This window comes from Hoplias malabaricus, chromosome 4 (assembly GCF_029633855.1).
Source record: "Hoplias malabaricus isolate fHopMal1 chromosome 4, fHopMal1.hap1, whole genome shotgun sequence".
NCBI classification, from domain to species: Eukaryota; Metazoa; Chordata; class Actinopteri; order Characiformes; family Erythrinidae; genus Hoplias; species Hoplias malabaricus.
The window spans coordinates 22,857,163-22,879,834 of NC_089803.1; the positions used below are offsets into that span (position 1 = coordinate 22,857,163).

General features: G+C 42.3%; 1 protein-coding gene and 1 non-coding gene across 2 annotated transcripts in view; both read left to right on the top strand.

Moving 5' to 3' along the window:
* Nucleotides 1-22,672, top strand: part of spock1 (SPARC (osteonectin), cwcv and kazal like domains proteoglycan 1) — a 338,530-nt gene that overhangs the window by 279,099 nt on the left and 36,759 nt on the right. The window contains 2 exon segments of the mRNA XM_066668610.1: nt 2,627-2,759; nt 8,576-8,690. Coding sequence (XP_066524707.1) covers nt 2,627-2,759; nt 8,576-8,690 — 248 coding nt within the window.
* Nucleotides 9,946-10,111, top strand: LOC136695758 (U1 spliceosomal RNA). The gene has a single exon (XR_010802356.1). It is a non-coding gene; the product is annotated as a U1 spliceosomal RNA (small nuclear RNA).

Sequence of the window (22,672 nt, forward strand, 5' to 3'; positions counted from 1 at the left end):
ACCTGACGAGTCAGGTACATTAGCAGTTGCAGCTATAGTGTCATACCAGTCGGCCATTTTTAAATCCTGGCCTGGAAACTAGATCAAAGATGTGGATTCGACGACCTCTTCATTAACCTATTTGTACTATGTAGCATACAAACTATGACCGATATGAGTTGTGTTTGTGGAAAAAGGGGTTTCACTAGCATTTGTATCATACGGTAAAAATCCTTTTAAAGAAAGAATCCTCCACATGTCGTTTTTCATAATCAAGAGGAGGCAGCTAGTAAAGTAAAAGAAATGGAAACAGCCGTTATTTACCAAGCCAGCTGGCAAAGAGGCAGAGAGAGGCGAGTGGTAATTTAGCAAGCGCTGGAGGAGATGATTCTCTGAAAGCTCTTAGGAGAAAAGAGGAGAGAGGGAGAGAGAGAGACTCTTGTTCACCCATCTAGAATGATGGTGCAGTGTGTGATTGGGAGGGAGATAGAGGGGTAGCCTCTCCAGAGGGAATGTGGGTGGTGGTCTGCTTAATCCACTCTCAGATCGCTGTCAGTTACTGATACTCAACACTGGGAGACACCAGTGCTCAGGTCCCAGCCGGCTGGATGTGGCTTATGCGTTCAGCAGAGAAACGAGCCGTGAGGGAATGTGGGTTTAGCACACGGTTTAAATACTTTATTGGGATGAATATGTATGACAAAATCATCATAGCTTTCAAATCTTAGTCCTATTATGCAATCCAAGTTCCCACTCACAATGAGTGGAAGGATACAATCTTAAGAATAAAAAATACCAGTGTCGTGAAAGATTAATAGTAACCATACCTACAAAGGCTTTCATTTTTGAACGTTTCTTCTTTCCCAATGCTCATGACAGTTTTGCGCAATGCAAAGACCAGCTGCCCTAGAATCGTTTGCGTTTTTAGGGTTGCGATCAAAGCATTAAGGTTTTTGCTTGAGAAAAGATTCCAGCTACTCAACAGTCTCCCAAAAACACCCCCCTCACCCCACCCTTCGTGGTGTCTCTTAGACAGATCTGGACTGCAGGCAGGCCTGTTGTGGCACACACTCACACCCTGTGTCTACAGAGCCATGCTGTTGTAGCACATTGCGAATGAGGCATGACATGGCGGTGTTGTACTAATGTGGTGCCACCACAGACACACAGTGTCACTGCAGTCCTGAGAATGATCCACCACCCAGATAACACCTGCTCTGTGGGGGGACATGACCTCACGTGGGGGAAACAAGGTAAAAAACGAAGCTTAACTAATGTGCTGAGTGACAGAAGGACTACAGTCTGTAACTGTAGAACTGCAAAGTGCACCTACATGGTCAGCAGGAGCTGCTTTTAGTGTTGATTTATTATAGGGGTCATGTGTGTTTACCAGCGGTGTCCAGACCTAAGAGCCATGTGCACCCATACACACTAGCAGTAACCCCTTGACACATTCAAGCCTTGATATTTAACATTAATGCCTAAAGAATTCTCTCTCTCTCTCTCTCTCTCTCCCTCTCTCTCTCTCACATGGCTCACACTCAGTATGCCAGAAATTCTAGTCTGTTATTGTAGGGTTTATGTCACACCTCTCTGGCAGTTACACACACAAGCTGCCATTGCATTCTCATGAACCTGCACAGAGGAGTGTGTGTGTGTGTTTGTTTGTGTGTAAGTAAGTGCTGAACATTCTGAGTTTGTTTTTTTTTTGTTTTTTTGTTTTGTTTTTTTTCAAACAAATTTATTCATAATCTGTGAACGAACAGGTGTCACACTGTCCTTTATCGCTCTCACTCCCTCTGCTGGAGCACGAGTCACACACACACACACACACACAGGGAGGGAGGGAGGGAGTTAGAGAGAGAGATCCTCCCATGTTAGATAAACCACACTCTGTTCATAAAGTAAAAATAAAGACCCATTTTATCGGCAAATCCTCTTTCCACATGTTTGTGTGGGACACCTGGAGAATCCTGTGTTCTCCCTGTGTCCGTGTGGGTTTCTTCCGGGTGCTCTGGTTCCCTCCCACAGTCCAAAAATACATGTTGGTGGGTGGATTGGCTACTCGAATGTGTCCGTATGTGTAAATGTGAGTGTGTGTGTGTGTTGCCCTGTGAAGGACTGGCACCCCCTCTAGGGTGAGTTCCTGCCTTGCGCCCAATGATTCCAGGTAGGCTCCAGACTCACTGTGACCCTGAACTGGATAAGTGCTTACAGATAATGAATGAATGTATATGTGTTTGTATGTACACATACACACACACACACACACACACAAGGTGAGTCAGGAGTAGCAGGACACGCTTTTATTGTTGTGATAGACCACCTTCCCACTGCAAAAACTTGCCCTTAATCCGGTATACCATATGCCAGCTTTTAAGATAGGCCATATTCCAGACATAGCCTAAAAAGAGGCCCCCTCACCCATTACTCACAGGGGTATTCAGATGAAAGTGTGTATTGTAACTTCTGACACCCTGTACCCTCTACGTATCAACTTTAATTAGTTGTCATTACTATAATTAAATGCTGCTCACTCAAAGCATTGTCAAAAACCCCAGTGAAAAGCGAACAAAGTGAAGGGATCTCAGAGCCTTCCACTGCTTTGAATAATAAATAATATTCATGTGTTCCATGTCTCTTTCAGTGTTAAGCCCAGGAAAGGCAGTCTTCCGCATAAGCACTGGATTGGAGCGATGACTCATGGGAAATGTAGGCCATGTCCTGTTGTTCATCCCAGCCCCGTGTGCGGATCAGACGGTCACACCTACGCCTCAAAGGTAAATTAATCCTCATCCTCATTAGCATCATCATCGTTAGAAGATCTCTGATCTATACCATCACTTTCTTTACCTTCTTCATCATTGTCATAATTTGTCATTATCACCATTATTATCCTCAACATTACTATCATCACAATCATCCTCACCGAGACTGTCATCATCACTGTCATCATAATCATTGTCATCATATAATCATAGAATTGCTATAATCATCACAATGTTCACCATCATCATGATCACCATCATCAGTTTCCCTCATCTCCAGCAAACTTCTTAGAACATAATGTTGCTATGGTCACCACCAGCTTAATATTCATGAGCTTGTTGGTAAGTTCTGAGTTCAGCATTGTTCAGTGTGGATTAGTTTTACTAGAGGGGGTTGTGTAGTATAATTTATTGGGATCTGACTGGCTGGAGCTCATGTGGAATAAAGGAAGAGGTGTACGTACACCTCTGTGTTCCATGCTAGGTGCCGCACCCAATAACAACAACAACACAGCACGTATTGTCTCTGTTGTTAGGATTTGTTATTACATTAGCATGAGACGAATTAGAAGAGGATTACAATTACTGAGCAAGATTCGAGTTCAGCCAAGTATAGCAGGCCATTCAGTGTGGAATTATTAGTGTCAGACCTGTAAAAACTACACACGCTGCAGATTTGTACTGGATTAAAATAAAGGATTTTGTCACTAATCACTTAAATTACAGCACTTTGCCAGGTAGAACAAATCCTCCTGGTATAGGGCTTAGGACAGCGTTGCACAAGACCAGTAAACGTCACCTTGCATCTAACAGTATGTGGGATTTTTCAGGTGGAAGCCTGGGCTCCTGTGGGTTTCTTCATTTGGAGTAATGACAAACGAGGGAATGATTCAAATATTTACTTAACACCAGGAGTCCTTGACCTGTCAGTTTTGTGTGTGGGTGTGTACATTGTTGGGGAGTGAAAAGTAAGTGAGCAGAGGTCAAAGCGTATCAGTGAAAAAGCAGGACCTTTAACCTGTTGAACTATAACTCAGTAAACTAGGCCTAAATTTACCCTTTAACACTCAGCCTTCTCTCTCTCTCTCTCTCTCTCTCTCTCTGCTGTGTGTGTGTGTGTAAGTGGTTCAGTCACTGGTGATGGATGATCGGGTAGATGAACTGTGTCCGCTGTTGCTATTGGATTCTCAAGTTTGTGTGCTTTTCCTTCCCTCTCTCGCTCTCCCTCCATCCCTCTTTCTATCCGTCTCTCGTCTCTCCAATTATCACTCCCTCCATCTCTCTGTCACCTTCAGTGTAGACTGGCTAAAGTCCTGCAGGGAATAAACACTGAGGAATGGAAGGGCACCTGCTCCTGCTCTCTAAGCAATCCACATACATACATTACCTTCAGTCCATCTTAACACACACACACACAGGGAGAGAGAGAGAGAGAGAGAGAGAGAGAGAGAGAGTAATGCCCTAATAAGTCTAAATAGGCATTAAATACAAAATACATAGTTACCCACAACTAAATGCAAAAGTTTGGGCACCCCTGGTCCGGTGAGAGTAAAGGTGAGCAGGACACACCATGTTTTTCTGCAGAAATGAACACCAGTCTGAGACAGAGAGCAGTTGTGTTACCTACTGCCTGCCTTCTCCTCTCTCGTGATATCAGGCAGGTGTTTTTTAATTGACTCTGAGGAGTACTATTATGTGTGGAGGCAAGCTACATGTGTGGGGTTGAAGAGAAATGGGGGAAAAAAGGAGAGTAAAATAGAGAAAGAGAGAGGATGAATGAGACCAGGGATAAAAGAAAAGCATGTGTTGAGCCTCATCAGGGCACTGCTGCATGCTGGAGCCAGCTGAGGGAATGAAGGATGAACAGGAGAGAGAAAGAGAGAGAGAGAAAAGAAATGAGGTTTAGAGGGATAAAAGCAGGCGAGGGTGTACACTGAGGCAGAATTTGGTCTTTTCTTTTCGCATTGGCAGCGTTAGCTTCTGTTCACGCTTGTAGAGCTTAACTATGTTCTGTTTGTGTAATTGATCTGCTAATACTCTTTTACACACACACACACACACACACACACACAGGGTCTGCTCCTGTATGCAGCTAACCTTGAAACATGTCATGACAAAATATAGAGATTTATGTTGTGGGGACCAGTTTGTGGGACATGTTTTTTTGTCTTTATAAGGGAGACAAGTCCCAACAATGTAAGTGTAAATAGAGTTTGGTCCCCACAGTGTGATGTATATCTGGACCACACACACTCTGCTGTTCACACACTGCTTAATGTGCGTAACAGATTTACTGCTTAATAACATCTCTCTCTCTCTCTCTCTCTCTCTCTCTCTCTCTCTCTCTCTCTCTCTCTCTCTCCCCCTCTCCCTCTCCCTCTCTCTCTCTCTCTCTCTCTCTCTCTCTCTCTCTCTCTCCCCCAATATGTACTGTTATCCTCTTAAGAGTGTTTCCACCTCCATGCCATGTTTAGTTGCTGTATTGTTTTTCTTTCACTCTTTCAGCACCACTGTATGTGTGTGCTGTGCTCTGTGTGTCTCTGTTTGTGTGTATGTATGTGTGTGTGTGTGTGTGTGTCTCTGCTGTGAATGTACCTGTCATGCCGTAATCAAATTTGAATGGCCACACATGCCGTTTGCCTCCAATTTCAGCAAATTGAATTTTTTAAGAGAAATATATCATATGATTTCCTTGGGCGAGTGGTCTAATTTGACTTTCATTATCCCTGTGTATTTATGTGTATATGTGTGTGCGTGTGTGTGTGTGTGTGTGTGTGTGTGCGCTTCTGTGTTCCTTAATCCAGGTTTGTATTGTGTGCCTTTGTGAAGTTTTAATTAGTAAACATTAGCCTGGTGATTGTTGTGCTGTAATGAAGATAGATTAATTTAAACTGGACGCTGTGAAATGGAATATGTCAGCAGTGTGTTGTGTGTGTGTGTGTGTGTGTGTATGTGTATGTGTGTGTGTTTTGTGGGTATGTGTGAGAAAATTGAATATGTCAGTGAGGCAGGAAAGATTTGCATTGACAGCTATCACTGTGCTTCTCTAAGCCTTTCATACAGCTGTCACAACACACTGTGAATGTGACAGTGTGTTACTGCTGCAGAATTGTACAGAGACACACGGCTGCTCCTGTACAACCTACTGTAATACAGTCAGCGGTTCTCCCTGACCTCATACCAGTCAAGAATTATTGCATTTTTCTACCATGTTTAGCTGCAATCATAAAATTACTCAATAATTAATGACAGTTAACTACATAAAAAGATGCATGTACTTTCCATTTATTGCTTCCAGTCCGCACTCCTGACTTTTTATGGTCTGATGTCAAGCCAAATTTACAACCTGGAAAAAACATACATATTTCCATTTTTCACAAAAGATGAGAACATACTTCAACAATGAAATCTTGTCTCCTTTATAACACACCAATGCATTACATTCTCCAATTTTGACAGAATCTCTGTTTGTTTCAGCAAGCAATGAGTGAGAAATAATTCATATTAAATTACAACATGGATCTTTAATCAAAAGCAAATTAACTTTGCAAAAACAAACATAGCTATTGACAGTATATTCAGATTACACATTACTGACTCTCGGTTGTCTGAATATATAATGCTTTTGGACAAAAATCACATATAGACATAAATCATCACTGTCACAATCAAAAGTTTTAGTTGGTTTTTGTGGTTATTTTTAAACTTACACTGAAAGTAAACTTACATTAAAAGTACCTCTTTTTACACTCATTTTCAGACCATATTGGTGTGCTCTGTAGCTCTACAATTACAGACAGTGGTCCATCTGTTACTCTGCATACTCTGATGAAGCTGCTACCTAAATATTAATGTTAATCAGTTCATTGTTAACCCAGAAACTGCGCGTATATCTAGGAGACAGCTGTTTCGACTTTATGATAAGAAATCTCAGGTCTTTAATGATTCAGTTCAGGATAAGAGACAATGTTCTTGATATTTTTAAATTGAAGGTAGTGCACAGTATGGTGGTATATTATGTCCATCGTCAGTGTCAAAGCAATAGCTTGTCTCCGTTGTCTGCATAATTTGAAAATTCCAGCTGCATTTCAGAGTGGACCAAAATTTAATCATGAAAGGCTGTTTCATCTATGATTAGAAATCTCAAGACTTTAAAATGTGTAACTTTTTTAGGACAAAGAACACCTTGACATTGTGCCACGAAATAATCATAAACCGACATCCAGAATTGTTACAAAAAATATCATAAAATAAAGAATACAATAGTTATTCAAAAGCATATATTGAACTTTTATGATTGTTTTCCTTCTTCTGCAAAGTTACTTTTCTGAGATGAGATTTTGTTCCAACAGGAAAAACTGTCCTTTTGCCTCTGCTGATATCACTAGTGAAATTGATGGAAATATTGAGAACTATATGTCAACCAGCAGAAGAAACTGTTTTTCTTTTAATTCAGCAACACAGACAGCTCCCTGCTTGCTGATTGACAGCCATTATTTTCAGGAGCTCATCTCTTACACTGGCTTCTTCACCGTACAAAACATAACAGTCAAAACAACTTAAAATGATACCACGGCGACATTCAGAGCTTGATTTAGTTTTGAGACAATAGTTAAAAAAGTGGTGTGGCTGGTTTGTGTGTGTTTGTGTGTATGTTTGGGTCCAGTTAAAGCATAATATGCTCATTGTGAGATGACTGAGAGTGAGTGTGGATGTAATTTGGATGCTTTATCTAACAGGTAATATGATCTTAAGTCTATAATACTTCTGGAGAACTCATTTACCTGAAGTTTGTTATTTTCATCTTTACCCCATTCATCAAGTGAACTTCTTTCATGTGGTGAATTCAGTCCATTAAAACACACCCACAACCACACTGGCATGCAATGTCTATGTGTGATTGACTGAGGTGTTTTAATGAGAAAGAACTGCTTGGAGTTTTGAATTGTAATTAAAACACACTATTAAAGAGTCTGAACACAAATATCCATCTTGTTTCTCTATCAGACTAGAGCGTCTGAATAATGATAGGATCTCGTTCTTGTTAACTCTCTGCATTTTAATTGCGTTTTGCATGGCTGGGTAATTCATTTCAGTTTTTTTTTCTTTTCAAACCTCCTCAGCTACGTGAAAGGAATGTGAAATTACTTCAAACTTTAGAAGATTGTAGTTTTCACACTTTGCGGAATGTTATTTTGTTATTAAAGGATTTCAGAGGTATAGCCTCTGACTTTTGTCACTCTGTGATATGTATGTAGCCGTGCATTCTAATTAAACACTTTGGCTTCACTAAAGTGGGGTTTGATGGATATATATATATATAATCAATGTGACACTAAGTTTAATAATCTGGACCAAATTTAACTTGAAGTGGGCTTCCAAGTGGTTCAGTGTTTGTTTAGAGCGACAGCCCTGTTACCAGGAGATGCCTCCACCATCTGAGGCCGGGAGTCCTAGAATACAATTCCCTTTGTTCTCTCTTGAGGAGTGCAGTGGCCATTAGTGGTCTCCTCCAAGCGTGTTGAGCTGTCTAGACCCATTGTGTTAACAACAGGTGGCTTTACATCTTTCAGAGAAAGAGTACGTTACCTTAACTCACACTTCACTCTCGTCTACTCTGTCATGTTTGTCAGGCACCTGTAAAGTAACCCCTCCACTGACTGGACTGGAGCTGCTGTCACACCACACAGGAGTAAATTTTGACTAGTGGAAATAAAACAAAACAGTGGAATAGAAACTGATGCAGGGACTTGACAAAGAAATGTATTTATAGTCTGTTAACATACTGTACACTACATTACCCATAACCCTCTTTAATCTCTCCACAGTGTAAACTGGAGTTCCAGGCATGCATTTCAAAAAAGAGCATCTCAGCCAAGTGTGAGGGTCCGTGCCCATGCCTGCCTGGACAAGAAGTCATCAAGCCACACAGCGAAAAGAACGGTAAGTTACTTTTTAATTTTGCTGCTCTGTGGGTATTGTAGTGGCATTGCAGCCTCCGCAGGTTGGTGTGCAGGCATTTACAAGGGCAGTGTGGCTAATTTGTGAACTCCTGCAGCTGTTTTTAATGGTGGTACCATTCTAATCAAGCTTTTAAGTGGCAAATGTTCTCCTACTGTTAAAACCTACATTCTAGTAACAGCAGTTTTTGGATTTGAAGTGGTCATTCTGTCTTTCAAGTTAATCCTCCAAGGTTGATGCTAAATGATGGCTATTTCTGGTATTAAACTATTTTTTTTTCTTGTTAATAATGTCTCATTTGTGGTTTTGCGTTAATCTGATATGTAAAGAGGGCGGCACGGTGGTGCAGCAGGTAGTGCCACAGTCACACAGCTCCAGGAACCTGGAGGTTGTGGGTTCAAGTTTGGTGTGTTCTCTCTGTGTCTGTGTGGGTTTCCTCCGGGTGCTCCGGTTTCCTCTCATGGTCCAAAAACACACTTTGGTAGGTGGATTGGCGACTCAAAAGTGTCTGTGAATGAATGTGTGTGTGTTGCCCGGTAAAGGACTGGCGCCCCCTCCAGGGTGTATTCCCGCCTTGCGCCCAATGATTCCAGGTGGGCTCTGGACCCACCGCGACCCTGAATTGGATAAGCGGTTACAGATAATGAATGAACGAATGATATGTAAAGAACATAAAAGCTGAAAGTATATACACTTTAAAGGTAGTTGTATAAAAACATTTTATTATAAAGCTGAAAGGACCACAGTGCATCCAACAATAAAGAGAGAGTTATCTGAGGGGGATCTGAGGGGAGTAAAGTAGAGTGTAATACATGTTTTAATACATGGGGCGACCCAAAAAGCAAAATGTGTAACAGTCCAGGTCAAATACACTGATAACAAAGCCATATCCAATGGCCTTAAACAGAAAAAACAATATTAAAACAATATCCTGAAACACAGTAGTCAGTAGAAAGACAAAAAAAAAAACGTTAGTGGCAGTGTAACCTGGAAGAGCAGGCTTCTTAAATGTATGTTAATGTAATGAGATTTAATTCCAGATTGTTGCAGACCCTTTCTACTTGTCGTTTTATGAAAAAATGCTCACACAATACGAAGTGAGATAAAGGCTTGACATTTAAAGTTGTATTTACATAAATGTTAGAAAATAAAGGATGGCTTTTCCCCTCTGTCACCCTGTTCTGGACTAGCCTGTCTGTTAGAGACTCTCAGTATTTTTACTTTGACCTCAGTAGCAGTATCTACGTGACAGGGGCGACACCGTGATCACAAAGGCAGTTCACCCAAGGCGAGGAATCAGTCATTGCACTCCGGCTGTGCTGACCCTTGCAAATTCCCCGAATATGGGAATTGCGACTGCATTATTTCTGGCAGCAGAAGACTGCTCTACGCTCATACTCTCCGCTCAGAAAAGCTGTGTGGGCAGCCGTGGCCTAATGGATAGAGAAGAGGGCTTAGGACTGAAGGTTCGATTCCCACAACAGGCAGAAAAATTGGGGGTGGTGGGAGTGAAGGAACAGCGCTGTCGTCCTCCCTCAGTCCACGGCTGAGGGGCCCTTGAGAAAGGCAGCAAACCCATAACTGCTTCCCAAATGCTGGGGATGGCTGCGCCCCGCTCTGGGTGTGTGTTCACAGCCCCTAGTGCACTAGTGGTGAGTGTGTGTGTGCTCACATCCACAGACGGGTTAAAAGCAGAAGACACATTCCACTGTATGTTGAATCAAATTGAAAAAATATATATTAAAAATATTTATTTTTCTGAGGTAAGCACCAGAGGTTAGGATTAAAGTTGATGTCAAATTATAGAGGAGATTTGAGCAGTGTACAGCTAGAAGAAAGTAACTGAGCTGACTTCAGTGCTTATACACACAGTCTGTGTGTATAAGTGTGTGTGTGTGGCCACTGTGCCCTGAAGTAATGGTTAGTCCCAGTAAATGGTGAATTAAAAGTTTGAGAAACTGAGGTTATGTGTGTGTGTGTGTGTGTGAGAGAGAGAGAGAGAGATAGAGAGAGAGAGAGAGAGAATAAGGACAGTGTGTGTATGTGTGTGTGTGTGTGAGAGAGAGAGAGAGAGAGAAAGAGAGAGAGAGAGAGAAAGTTTAGCTGTGCTAGTTTGATGATGCACCCAGGAATAAATGTGTGTTAAATTCATCTGCTAAATTCACAGCCTCATCTGCTTCTACTCAAAGGTATTTCCCAAAGGCAAACTGATAGACCTCTCGCTCCTATAGAGTACTGTGAAAATCTCTCTCTCTCTCTCTCTCTCTCTCTCTCTCTCTCTCTCTCTCTCTCTCTCTCCCTCCTCCCCCTCTTGTTCTGGCTGGAGGCTGTGGCTCTAATGCTGTTAGTAAAGAAGGCCGTCTGCTCAGAGGATGAATCACACATCCTCTGCTTTCCATACCGAATACTGCTTACAGTTTCTCTCGCTCCCTCACTAGCAAGATGTACTATCATAAAATAAACCGGATATGTAGTAACCAAAGCAGGTAATAAGAATGAAATAAAATAAATATGGGTCTTAAAATTAGATGTCATTGATCATCACAGCCCAAGTTTAGCTCTTAAGTTTCTGATCAAATTGAGCACTATAACACCCAGTGCTCGTGCACACAGCCACCAGACCCTACTTCAATTTCAAACGGCTGCTGGCTGTGTGAGAGGATACTGTAAGCATTGTGCAAGGAAACAGAAGCACAGCAAGTGGTGAGGATCCATGCTAGGCTAAAAGTTAACCCCACTAGTCCAGCTCTTCCCTCCATGCTGCTGTCTTAACATCTGCTCCCTGAGCAATAAACTAGACTATCTCCGACTCCAGCGGTCTGCCCAGCGTGAGCACGGAGACTGACGCTTTTTTGTTTTCAGCGAAACTTGGCTTAGTGACACCATACCAGGTGTGCTTCGGCTCAGTGGGCTTGTCTCATTTCACGCCCGCAGAAATGGAGCTGTGTGTGGTAAGACTCAAGGAGGGGGCCTGTGTGTTTACATCAACACTGAATGGGGTAGGAACGCTGTATTAGTCTCTAGAGTTTGTGATTGACAGATGTAGGACAGGATATTTACCATGGGAATTCACTACTGTTTTCATAACCGCTGTGTACTTGTTCCAGTGTGAATGCAAGTGAAGTGCTAGTGACCGGTATGGAGCCATCAGTGAGCTTCAGAACACACACTCTGCCAGAGTGTTTTTGTTCCTGGAGATATTTACCACGCAGATCTCAAGTATACCACCTCTCCTTCCAAAGACCTGGTGTTCTGCCTGACCACAGCTCAGGTGTGGAAGATCCTACACAGATAAAATCAGAGGTCTTCAGAGAACTCTGAAGAACTGCTGAACAGCTGGCAGAAGTTCTCACCAACACCTTCACCATTCTCTTTGAGCACCACTGGCATCCCGAAGATCTTAATGACAGCCCTCCCATGGCTCTTACACTGATCATCACAAAGCAATGAGGTGATCACTCTCTGCCGAACATCAACAGCACCCCACCTGTCCCTCACCACCAGCTCCATAGCCAGCAGTGTCTCTGAAGAAAGCTCCTCGCCCCCTCCCTTCCTCCCCATCACCTACTGAGGGACTGTAGAGAGCATTGCGAGCTGCTGTATAAATGTACGGTTCGGGAATCGCAACGCCTCCGACTACAAGACCCTACAGCGGATAGTCAGGACGGCTGAGGAGATCATCGGTCCCTCACTCCTCTCTGTCATGGACAGATCCACCACACGCTGCGTCCACAAAGCCATGTGCATAGCGGATGATCCCACGCATCCCTCACACTTATACATCCTTCAGCTTCCACCTGGCAGAAGGTACCACAACATCCATGCCATCCCTGCCAGACTCTACAGCAGCCTCCTACTGCAGACCATCAGACTCCTAAATACTCAGAACTACACGGTCACACAGACATCAGACATCATACCTCCAACTTGCTGCCAAATACTGTACTTAATGAAGTTCACGTCCCTGTTTTATGTATGTTATAGATGGCTTGTTGATACTGTACATGCACTAAACCTATATTCATTACTGTGCCGGGGCTTTCTCTGTGACATCTGAACCCAGACCCTCTTAAGGTTGATTTTGTTAATAATTTACAGTCTATTAGAAACTCAGGGGTTCGTTTTCAAGCTAGCTTCCACACAGAGCAATCTATCAATCAGACATTTTGTTATTTGCGTATTTTTTGAGGTAGCCATGGCAACATCGGGAGCAGTTACTTGACGGAGGAACCCAGGTGGCCTCCAGCACCACTGCTACAGTTTTATACTTCCATCTCCTTCTCTTTGGCTCTCACTCACCTGTCAGCGCTGAAGTTAAGTTTCTGTAATGACGTGACAAATATTTGAACACGGGACGTGTTAGATCTCCAGAATCTGAATCGGTTGTGTGTACTCTCTCGCTTTCTCTTTCTCTCTGTCTCCTTCTAGCTCTCTCTATGCCCCTATTTCTCTCGTCATCTCCTTCTCTATCTCTTCCTGCTGCTCTCATGCCTTTATCCTACTCTCCTACTTTCTCAGGTGCTGAGATTTCTAAAACAGGAAGTGTGTGTGTGTGTGTGGTGATGATGATGATGATGTCTATATTTTAATGGACTCAAAGTTCTGACAAGATCTTTAATTGGAAAAGCTTTGCGTGAGCTGGATAAATCGGAATATATTACACTGACAATTATGTCACACATCTGAGAGAGAGAGAGGGAGGGAGAGGGCGAGAGAGAGAGAGGGAGAGAGTGAGTGTAGAAACTGTGCCATTTAAATCCTCCTCATTCGCAGGTCCTATCCAATTTGTGCCTCTCTCATCTCACCTCCTCCTCCTTTTCACATTCTTTCATCCACTTCAGTCTTTCCTTTATCCCCTCATCCCTCTCTCTGTTTCTTTGTCTCTCCCCGGCTCATTACTCACATGCCCCGCCCCCCTCTCTGCTGTGATAGTGTCAGTGTGTGTAATCTTATCATGTGAGTTCGGAGAGGGGTGCAGATGGATGGAAGAATAAAAACAGAATATACAAAGTATAAAGGAAGATAAATATAATCTGTGGGGAAACAGACAGAGGAAGAGGGAGGTGAAGAATGGAGGGAATAGTGAAAGTAGTGAATTAGACATGAATGATAGAGTGGCAGTTTGTGTACGTGTGTGGCGGTGTGTGTGTGCTGCAGGTGAGATGTGATGTGTGAGCCCTCAAATAACAATAACACACTCATCTAGTTTTTCTTCATGCAGTGTTCAGAAGAATAAGAGATTCAATTTGAACTCTCTCTCTCTCTCTCTCTCTCTCTCTCTCTCTCTATCTCTATCTGTGTGTGTGTGTAGGTGCACATGGCAAAAGAGAGGGAGAGAGGCAAACAAAAGTGTGAGGAAGAGAGACTTAAAGACTGGGAGAATGGTGATGAGGAGAGTGCAATAGCTAGAGAACGTGTGGGAGAGAGAGAGAGGAATAACTAGAGAGATTGGGGAGAGAGAGAACAGGGAAGAGAAAGAGAGGGAGGGCGGGAGAATGATAAAAATGAGCACAGTAGAGAGAGAGAGACAGGGAGAGAGAAGAAGAGAGTGTAATCAGTAGTTTGTGGGTGGTGTGGTTTTGTTCAGTGAGCTGTGGTGATTTTTATTTGATTCTAAAGGTTGATTGGAATGAGTTCACAAAGCGTTTATCTGAGCACAGCTCCGTACACCTGTCACCTGTACTGATGAGCTCCGTGTGTGTGCCCGAGTAGGAATGTTTACGTTGACATTTAGGACAACGCTGTCCTGATTAAGCGGAAATGTGAGAAACAGGTCTCACCCACTTTGAGCTTTTGAAACTCGTATTTGTTCTCCTTATTTTAGTCTTAGACTCGTTTATAATCAGTCTTAGCCCAAGTGTTTGTGTCTGTACTGATGTGAATGCACATGTTTAAATAGGAGCCTGAGAGAGAGGGAGAGAGGGTATTACACATTTGTCTAGGCTGGCTGAGGGAGATGGTGAGAGTGAATGTGTTTTACATTACAGAGCTATTGGAGGGTGATCAATAGTGTAATGAGAGCGATGAAGTCTCCCAGTTTCACTTTACATCATCCTAATGCTTTCACTTTCTCATCTGAACATCTCTCAGCTTCCATAAGTACTCTTAGGAGGAAGAGCCTTGTAGAAATCAAGAGCTGTGTCATTGTGTGTGTGTGTGAGAGAGAGAGAGAGAGAGAATCTGCAGCTGTGATTGGTTAGTATATCTCACACAGCAGGGTTATTTACATATTACAGTTTCCCTGGATATCAGTACCACACACACCATTATCAAGATAAGATTTAACAAATGATATAGTGCCCAGTCCTCTCTGTTTGTGTGTGTGTGTGTGTGTGCTTTAGCTGGTTTAGTTTGTTCACTCTGTCCTGTTTTTTTTTGTTGCAGTGAAAGCCTGTGCTCCACTGGGAAGACTTTACAGTAGATGTTGCAACATTGCCGTAATGATGTGATAGCATTTAGCGTCCGGACTCTTAGCGAGGTCAGCTACTGAAGTTGAATGATTAGCTCTGGATCTCAAACACCACTCCAGTGCATCCCAAAGGTACTGGATCGTGCTCCTTTACTCCGGCGAGCACAGCTCCACTGTTCTGGGTTGTTATACCACTCTAGTCCATGCTTGGCATTGAGTGCGATAACCTTAAACACTTAATCTGAATTCTGTCGTGAATGTGAGTGTGTACTTGCTCAGAAACTACAGATACAGAACAGAGAGTAGCTTCTTTAAGAGAGTGACTGTAACTCTGGTATTGGACACAAAGCTTCCGACCCGCGTCCTGGTCCGTCTCGCTTACTTGTTTGGACCTGCGCACATGGCAGTGGACTGGTGTGTGCTGAAGAGTTCAGGGAGTTATCACATTGTTACTGGTATTGTGTCATGTGGCCTGAGGGAATTGTGCTGAACTTTGTAGTTAAGAAAGATGCTATCGTTCTCTGACATTGAAGAAGGTTTCAGCAGTGGATTCCTGTGTTTCTAGAGGTTATAGAGATAATCTGTCATCACATCAGCTCATTAATTAATAACTGAAACAGCAATGTCCCCTTGAGATGTAACTCATTTTAGAACAGATAAAGCACCTAATCAACTCGATTATTTGGGATGTTATTTGAGGGGTGTGTGTGTGTTGTCACGGTAATGAAGGTGACTCCTCTTCCCCTGAGAAACGTGTAGCCCATGTTCTACTTTATGCACTGATTACCCATAATTCAATGCTGTCTGTACACTCCCTGCTGCAGCTTGTGTGTGTGTGCGGGAGCGTGCATGCCTGTGTATGGATTTGTTCTTCATCACAGTTCACGCAATCAGATATGTTTTGTTTTTAATTATAATGTAACCCTCTGTTTCCTAACAACAATTCAAATATCCAAACTGCACTAACACTCGTGATCAACACACACACACACACACAGGGAGCACATTATCCTGTTGAGTCTTCTCCCCATGTCTCTGTGGGTTTCCTCCGGGTGCTCCGGTTTCCTCCCACAGTCCAAAAACACACGTTGGTAGGTGGATTGGAGACTCAAAAAAAGTGTCCGTAGGTGTGAGTGTGTGAGTGAAGGTGTGAGTGTGTGTTGCTCTGTGACTGGCGCCCCCTCCAGGGTGTATTCCCGCCTTGTGCCCAATGATTCCAGGTAGGCTCTGGACCCACCGCGACCCTGAACTGGATAAACGCTTACAGATAATGAATGAATGAATTATCTGTGAATGGTCGTGTTCTGTGATTAAAGAGGCTAAATGAGTGTTTAGTCCAGTCAGCACAAAGAAACTAAACAGTGAAAATGAAATCACTGCTAATTAATTAACGATTCATTCTTATCAGTTTTCTAATAGAGGGGGTAGAATGTGAAAAAGTACGCTCTGTCTCTCTTTCACACACACACTCTTTTGTCTTCTATCATCTCTCACTTCCTGTTAATCTGTTTTTTCTACTATTTCCTCTGTTATATTTTTTCTGCCTTCTCTCTGTTTCTGTCATCTCTCCTTCGCTCTCTCTCTCTCTCTCTCTCTCTCTCTCTGTCCATCTCTTTCTCTCTCTCTCTGTCCATCTCTCTCTCTCTCTGCCTTACTCTTCCTCCCTCTCTCTGTCTATCTGTCTTTCTCTCTCTCTCTCTCCGCCCTTTTTAGCCAATTAATTAATCAAGTCATCACTTAGATGAAGTCTCTAATTATAGGTTTGTCCCTCTAAGATATTATCTCCTTGTGTGTTTGTGCCTGCCTGTGTTTGTGTGTCTGTCTGTGCTTTTGTCTCTGTGTTTGTGTCTGTCTATGTTTGTGTCTGTCTCTGTCTGTGTCTGTCTCTTTGTGTTTGTCTGTCTGTGTTCGGGTTTGTTTCCGTTTTTGTGCCTGTTTGTCTTTGTTTAAGTGTTTGTGTCGGTCTGTGTTTGTGTGTGTCTCTTTGTGTCTGTGTTTGTTTGTGTCTGTTTTCATGGCTGTCTGTGTTTGTGCGTGTTTGTTTGTTTCTGTCTGTGTTTGTGTGTGTCTCTTTGTGTCTGTTTGTATTTTTGTGTCTGTTTGCTTGTGCCTGTGTTTGTCTGTATCTGTCTGTGTCTGTCTTTGTTTGTGTCTGTGTCTCCAGTTATGTCTCTGTTTGTGTCTGTGCCAGTGTTTGTGTCTGTGTTTGTTTTTTGTCTGTGTTTGTGTCTGTGCCTGTGTTTGTGTGTGTTTCTGAATGCATTAAAAGTTCAGTGTCGATTTTATCCAGTTCAGGTTTCTTTAATTCAAAATCTTACAGATACACAAATACACACACACACAAACACACACACACTGAGAGAGAGAAACACAAACACGTCTTGAAGAGTAAATGTCAGCCTGTTTGAGGGCAGATGATCCTTGAGGAGATACGTGCCTTCAAAGATGAGTGTATGTCCTGGGGCAAGTGTTAGCAAAGGCCTGCTCTCTCTCTCTTTCTCTCTGCGTGTGAGTCTGTGTGTGTGTGTATGTGTGTATGTGCTGTGCCGGGGTTTAAACGAGGGTCAAGGGAGTGAAAGACAGTTTCGGGCGATATGACAAAGTCAGGGGCTTTTTTTTTTCTAAATAAGGTTGAGGTGATGTTTTCTGAGGACCTTCAGGCCCCTGACCTCGTCTGCGTGAGACCATCAGCTGGACCCAGATGCTGCAATGCTTTACTCAGGCTGCAACAACCTAATTCAGAGCCTGGAGTTTGGCAGTGGATACGCAGGCAGACAGAGATAGGTGTAATCCGCTGAGGCCTCTTTTACTTTACATTACTTTTTCCCAAGTGGGAAGTATTCCGTCTGAGTGCAGCAGCATTCCTGCAAGAGCTGAAGCTGCTCCGGAGATAAAATGCATCCTGGCTGTAACACGGTATTACTGACATATCCGTAGGCTAGAAAAGTGTTTCTGAAATTGTGTCCCAGATATTTACAATGAAAGACATGCTCCCTTTACTTTCTACAGAACATCTGGAGCATGCATCCAGATACTGAAAATCCCACAGCAGAGAAGAAGAAAAGGGAGCACTGGGCAATGTAGAACCACTAAAAATCCGATTGCTTATGTTTCATCAACTGAGTAGACTGCCGTGAAGGCCAGCAGCTGGCAGGTAATGGCAGGTAAATGCCATTAAAGTGGTTAAGTGTAGCATTTGTATGAATTTATTATAAAATTGAATAAATGTTTTCTACATCTTAATAATTAAGCTTATTATTAAAAAGATTCTCCTTGATCAAATTTATATATTTACCCATCACAATGACACTGTCCAATAAGGGTATATAATTCATGATACTTAAGATAGCAATACGCATTATTGAAATGTTAGGTAATGTCACAATTAATCATAAAGTCATTATTTTAAACAAGAAATGGCTATAACTAGCATTTTTTGGGGGGGAATTTATAAAATTCTTACATAAAGTTAATCCTTCTTTCTGTCATTACTTGATGGTTAATTGTTACTTTACTTAGTCTTTTAGTAATGCATATTAATGTCTTATTACTTAAAACTCAAAACTTAAATTAGAATATTAAAAAATTGGATGAGCAATTTTTATTTTTATTCCCCTCAATTGGTGGAAATTACAGAATTAAGGTAGACTCTAAAGGCCAATTTATGGCAGTGGGATGGTGCGAACCCTACGCTGTAGCCTGACACCCACCTCTCCAAAAATGTAACTACATGCCACATCAATGCAGACTGCAAAGACTTGTTGAATAGTAAGATGGACATTGTTTATGTTGAACCGAAGAAGTACAGAAACATGAACTCTTCTCCACTCTATAGAGACCAGAGATGGCAGCAAATTTGTAGTGAGAGATTTCCTCAGACATGGTGTGGGTGTCAGGGATAAATAAAAATGTTGAAAAGAAGAAAAATATTGACATCTCCAGGAAAAAATAACTTAACGAGAACCTGAACCAAGTGAGAAAAACATGCCGGCTTTGTGTTAGTTACTTTCCTGGCACCTCATGTAAACTGTGCTCTGTCCCAAAGAATGACCTACACCTGTCACGCCCTCGTTCTGTCATGTCTGTTTTCCCCGCCATGTGCTCTCTCAGCACATGGCTCTGTTTGTAGTTGCCCTAGTCCCACCTTTGTTCCGCCTCCTCGTCTGTGCCTCATTTGTTACCCTGCCCTCTTATTATCTGTTCCAGGTGTATCTTGTCTGTGTCTTGTATTTAAGTTCCCCTGTTTCTCTCCTGTTTGTTGGTCATTTTCACTGTTTCGGTCCCTGTTACCTCTGTCACGTTCTCAAGTCTGTCTGTCTCCGCTGTTTCTCGGTCATTGTTTTTCACGTTGTCGTTTCGTTTCCAAGTCTAGTCTGTATCTGCTGTTCCTCGTTTTGTTGCCTCTGTCGTGATTTGTTTTCCAGTCATCGTGTTTCCTTTCTTTTGTTTTGTATGGTTTTGTTTTAATAAAATTCGCTGTGTGTTTTAGCGTGTGCGTCCACCTCCGTCAGTTCGCCCTCCGCGAGTCTCTGACAACACCAGTGCAGAGGCATAAACACTCACAATGGTGTAGGTATCTTGTGTAGCCTACGGTGTAGGCTCTATGTCGAATCAACGCAGAAGTATTATCAGCCTAACGTAGCGTGACTGTAGTAAGTAATCTTTAAAAGGAATAGAGTGGACAAATCCATGGTAAAAGATGTGGGGAACAGCAATCACTGGAGTTACAGATAGTGGGGCGGGACCGGAGCTTGACTGCCTTATTGGTTGGCACGGCGGGGATTACCCGTGGTTTTATGGTGTACTTGCATGCTGAGTGTTACAGCAGAGGACACTGATTAGCAAAAACACCAAAATATAAAAATTATAAAATCATGAATTCTGCCAAGCCGATTAAGCTTAGACACACACTGCTTCGCATAATACGACAAATACTGTGTGTAATTCTAATTTTAAGCAGAAATGCTGCTTTAATGCTTCTTTTAAAGGCAGAACATGGCAGTGATAAGTCCTTATTAAAAGCATTATGAGACACGCAGTGTACGCTGTGGCAGTGATTCCGCCGTGTGTCATGCATCTTCAACTAGAAGACTGCACCGAGGATGGTTTGAAGAATGTGATTAGCCTGTTTAGATCCACTGTGAAAGACTCTGACAAAAGTGAGTGTTTTTACCTCATTCATGTGACATTGGTGTGCACTGGCATGTGAAAGTGTGTGTGTGTGTTTCACTATAAACCCTTGCAAGCATCCTCTTTGGCAGGAAATGAAGCATACAGAATGTTTGCTTTTCCTCCATCTTTTTCTCATTCTCCCTCTCCATCCCGTTCACCCCAGAACCTTCTGGAAGATTTCCATTAGCCGCCTCCTCTATCCTCCACACACGAGGAGCTCACACTCTCTGAATCTCACGCACTCTTTACATTTAAAACATGAGGGAGAGAAAGAAAAAAGCAGGGAAAGTGTGAAATTAAGGAACAGATACAGAGGGAGAAAAGAGTGAAAGGAAAATACTAAAGAAAGAAAAGTGAAATCAGAAAGGAATGAGAGAAACAAAAGCTGTGAAGTGGGGGAAAGGAATAAAGAAAGTAATAAAGGAACAAAATATAGAAATCACGTGAGAGCTTAGACATGGAGAATTGGTTAAAATAAAAAGAGAGCGGGAAGGAAGGATAGCTCTCACTTGTAAATGGAGACAAAGACAGAGGGAAACGGATTGGGAGAAGCAAAAGCAGACTAGATGGTGGAGGGGTTGGTGGGGATAAATTTGAAATAACTATAGAAATTTAAATATAGAAATGAGAGAAACAGAGGTGGAGACCGAACTGAGAGAAGCAGAGAGATAAAGAGAGAAAGGAGAGTGAAACATAGAAATAACAGACAGAAAAACAGACACAGAGAAAAACATAGAGAGAAAGGGTAGTGTTTAACTGCTGTGTCCACAATCCAGTTGCACACCCCCTCACCACATGCTGTTATGTTCTCAGTAAGCATGAATACACACGCGCGCACACAGAAATACCCCCACATTCACCCACACTGGGCTTACACAGATAACCATGCATCCTCTCTAATGAGATTAATTTGGTCAGTGTGGGTTTCTCTGCTTGCTTTCAATTAGCCACCAATAAAGCCTTAGAGAAACAGGCAAAGGGGAAGTGCCTTACAGTGGTGCCTGCTAAATTACTCTCATTCGTCAAAGACAAAACACAGCGCTTCTGTGAGAAAATCCATAACCATGGCTACAAATGAAACTTTTTGGCGACAGACTTGCAGACATGTTGTGCTTCCCTGGCTTAGTCAGCATTAATTAAGAGCAGTTACAGAAAACTGTTGTCAGTCAATAGTGCAGAAGAGTATAACAATACCTTATGCGCATTAGTCTGTGGAGATTTTGTGATAGACGCTACAAATCCCGTGCTAGACTGTAAGCAATATTAAGTTAACAGTATTCCACTTAATTACCATTTAATCATTTGTCATTATGTTATTTGCCACAGTGATCCCTTTGAAGAAACAGATGGTTCATTAACAGCTTGCAGATTCAGAATTGTATACTGCACTTACTGTAGAAGGAGTTGTGCTTATTCAAAGATGCTAGTGATGACTAATCAATGCGCAAATCTAATATGTAAGTTACTTTAGGCTGCACTCTCAATTATGTGCACACAGCTTGTGTAGTTTCTGCACAGTTGAAATCCTTTGGCAAAAATTGGATGGTCAGGAGCTGCACAGGAACTTAACATCAGTTCAAGGGGTCCCCCAACATTGGGATTTGTATTAGTGCAGCTGCATTCTCTGGAGAGATGGAGTTCTGCCTCCTACTCTTTGGATTAGCTGAAGTTGCTTATGGGACACTAAACTAATCAGCCACCATCAGTACCTACACTCACTAAAGCGCTTGTGGCTGAATGCAGAAGAAGTGAAAGTGTAAAAGAAAAGCCTGCAGCAGATTCAGGGTGAATGTTCTGCTTCAGGCCACAACAGTAAGAGTCATTTGGTATTTAATGATGCTGTAATGAACGGTACTTGTTTGTTCTGCGTCTCTATATTTAGCAGTGAACTGAGTTTTCAGTAAAGTGTAAAATTGCCTGAGTTATCAAAGATTACCTTTCGATGAACTTACAATCGGCCTGAAATAACCTTAGAATATTTAGTGGATGTAGAGACAGATGTAAAAGTCTTTGGAAAAGAAAATAAAGCACATAGTTTGTGCCTGATGCTCCAAATAATGTACTAGTATGGCGTATTGATAGCTGGATTTTTTTGTGTGTGTATGAAAGATGAATGCAAACAATCCAGATAAGGAGGCATTTTGCTCTCCCTGACACTGTTCTGCTGCTTTAGTTAGCTGTCACAAAGTCACAGAGATTGTTTTCAGTCATTAGTGTTTGCATTAGTCTGTGAAAAGTAAGACAGCTGTTGTGAATTTCATCATTCAGCATGAGCAAGAACAACCTTCTTGGAGAGAAATCATCCATTTGAATGATGTGCATAATGACCAACTACTAATCCCTCTTTTTGCCTGATGTGTTAGAAGTGAGTCATTATAAGAAC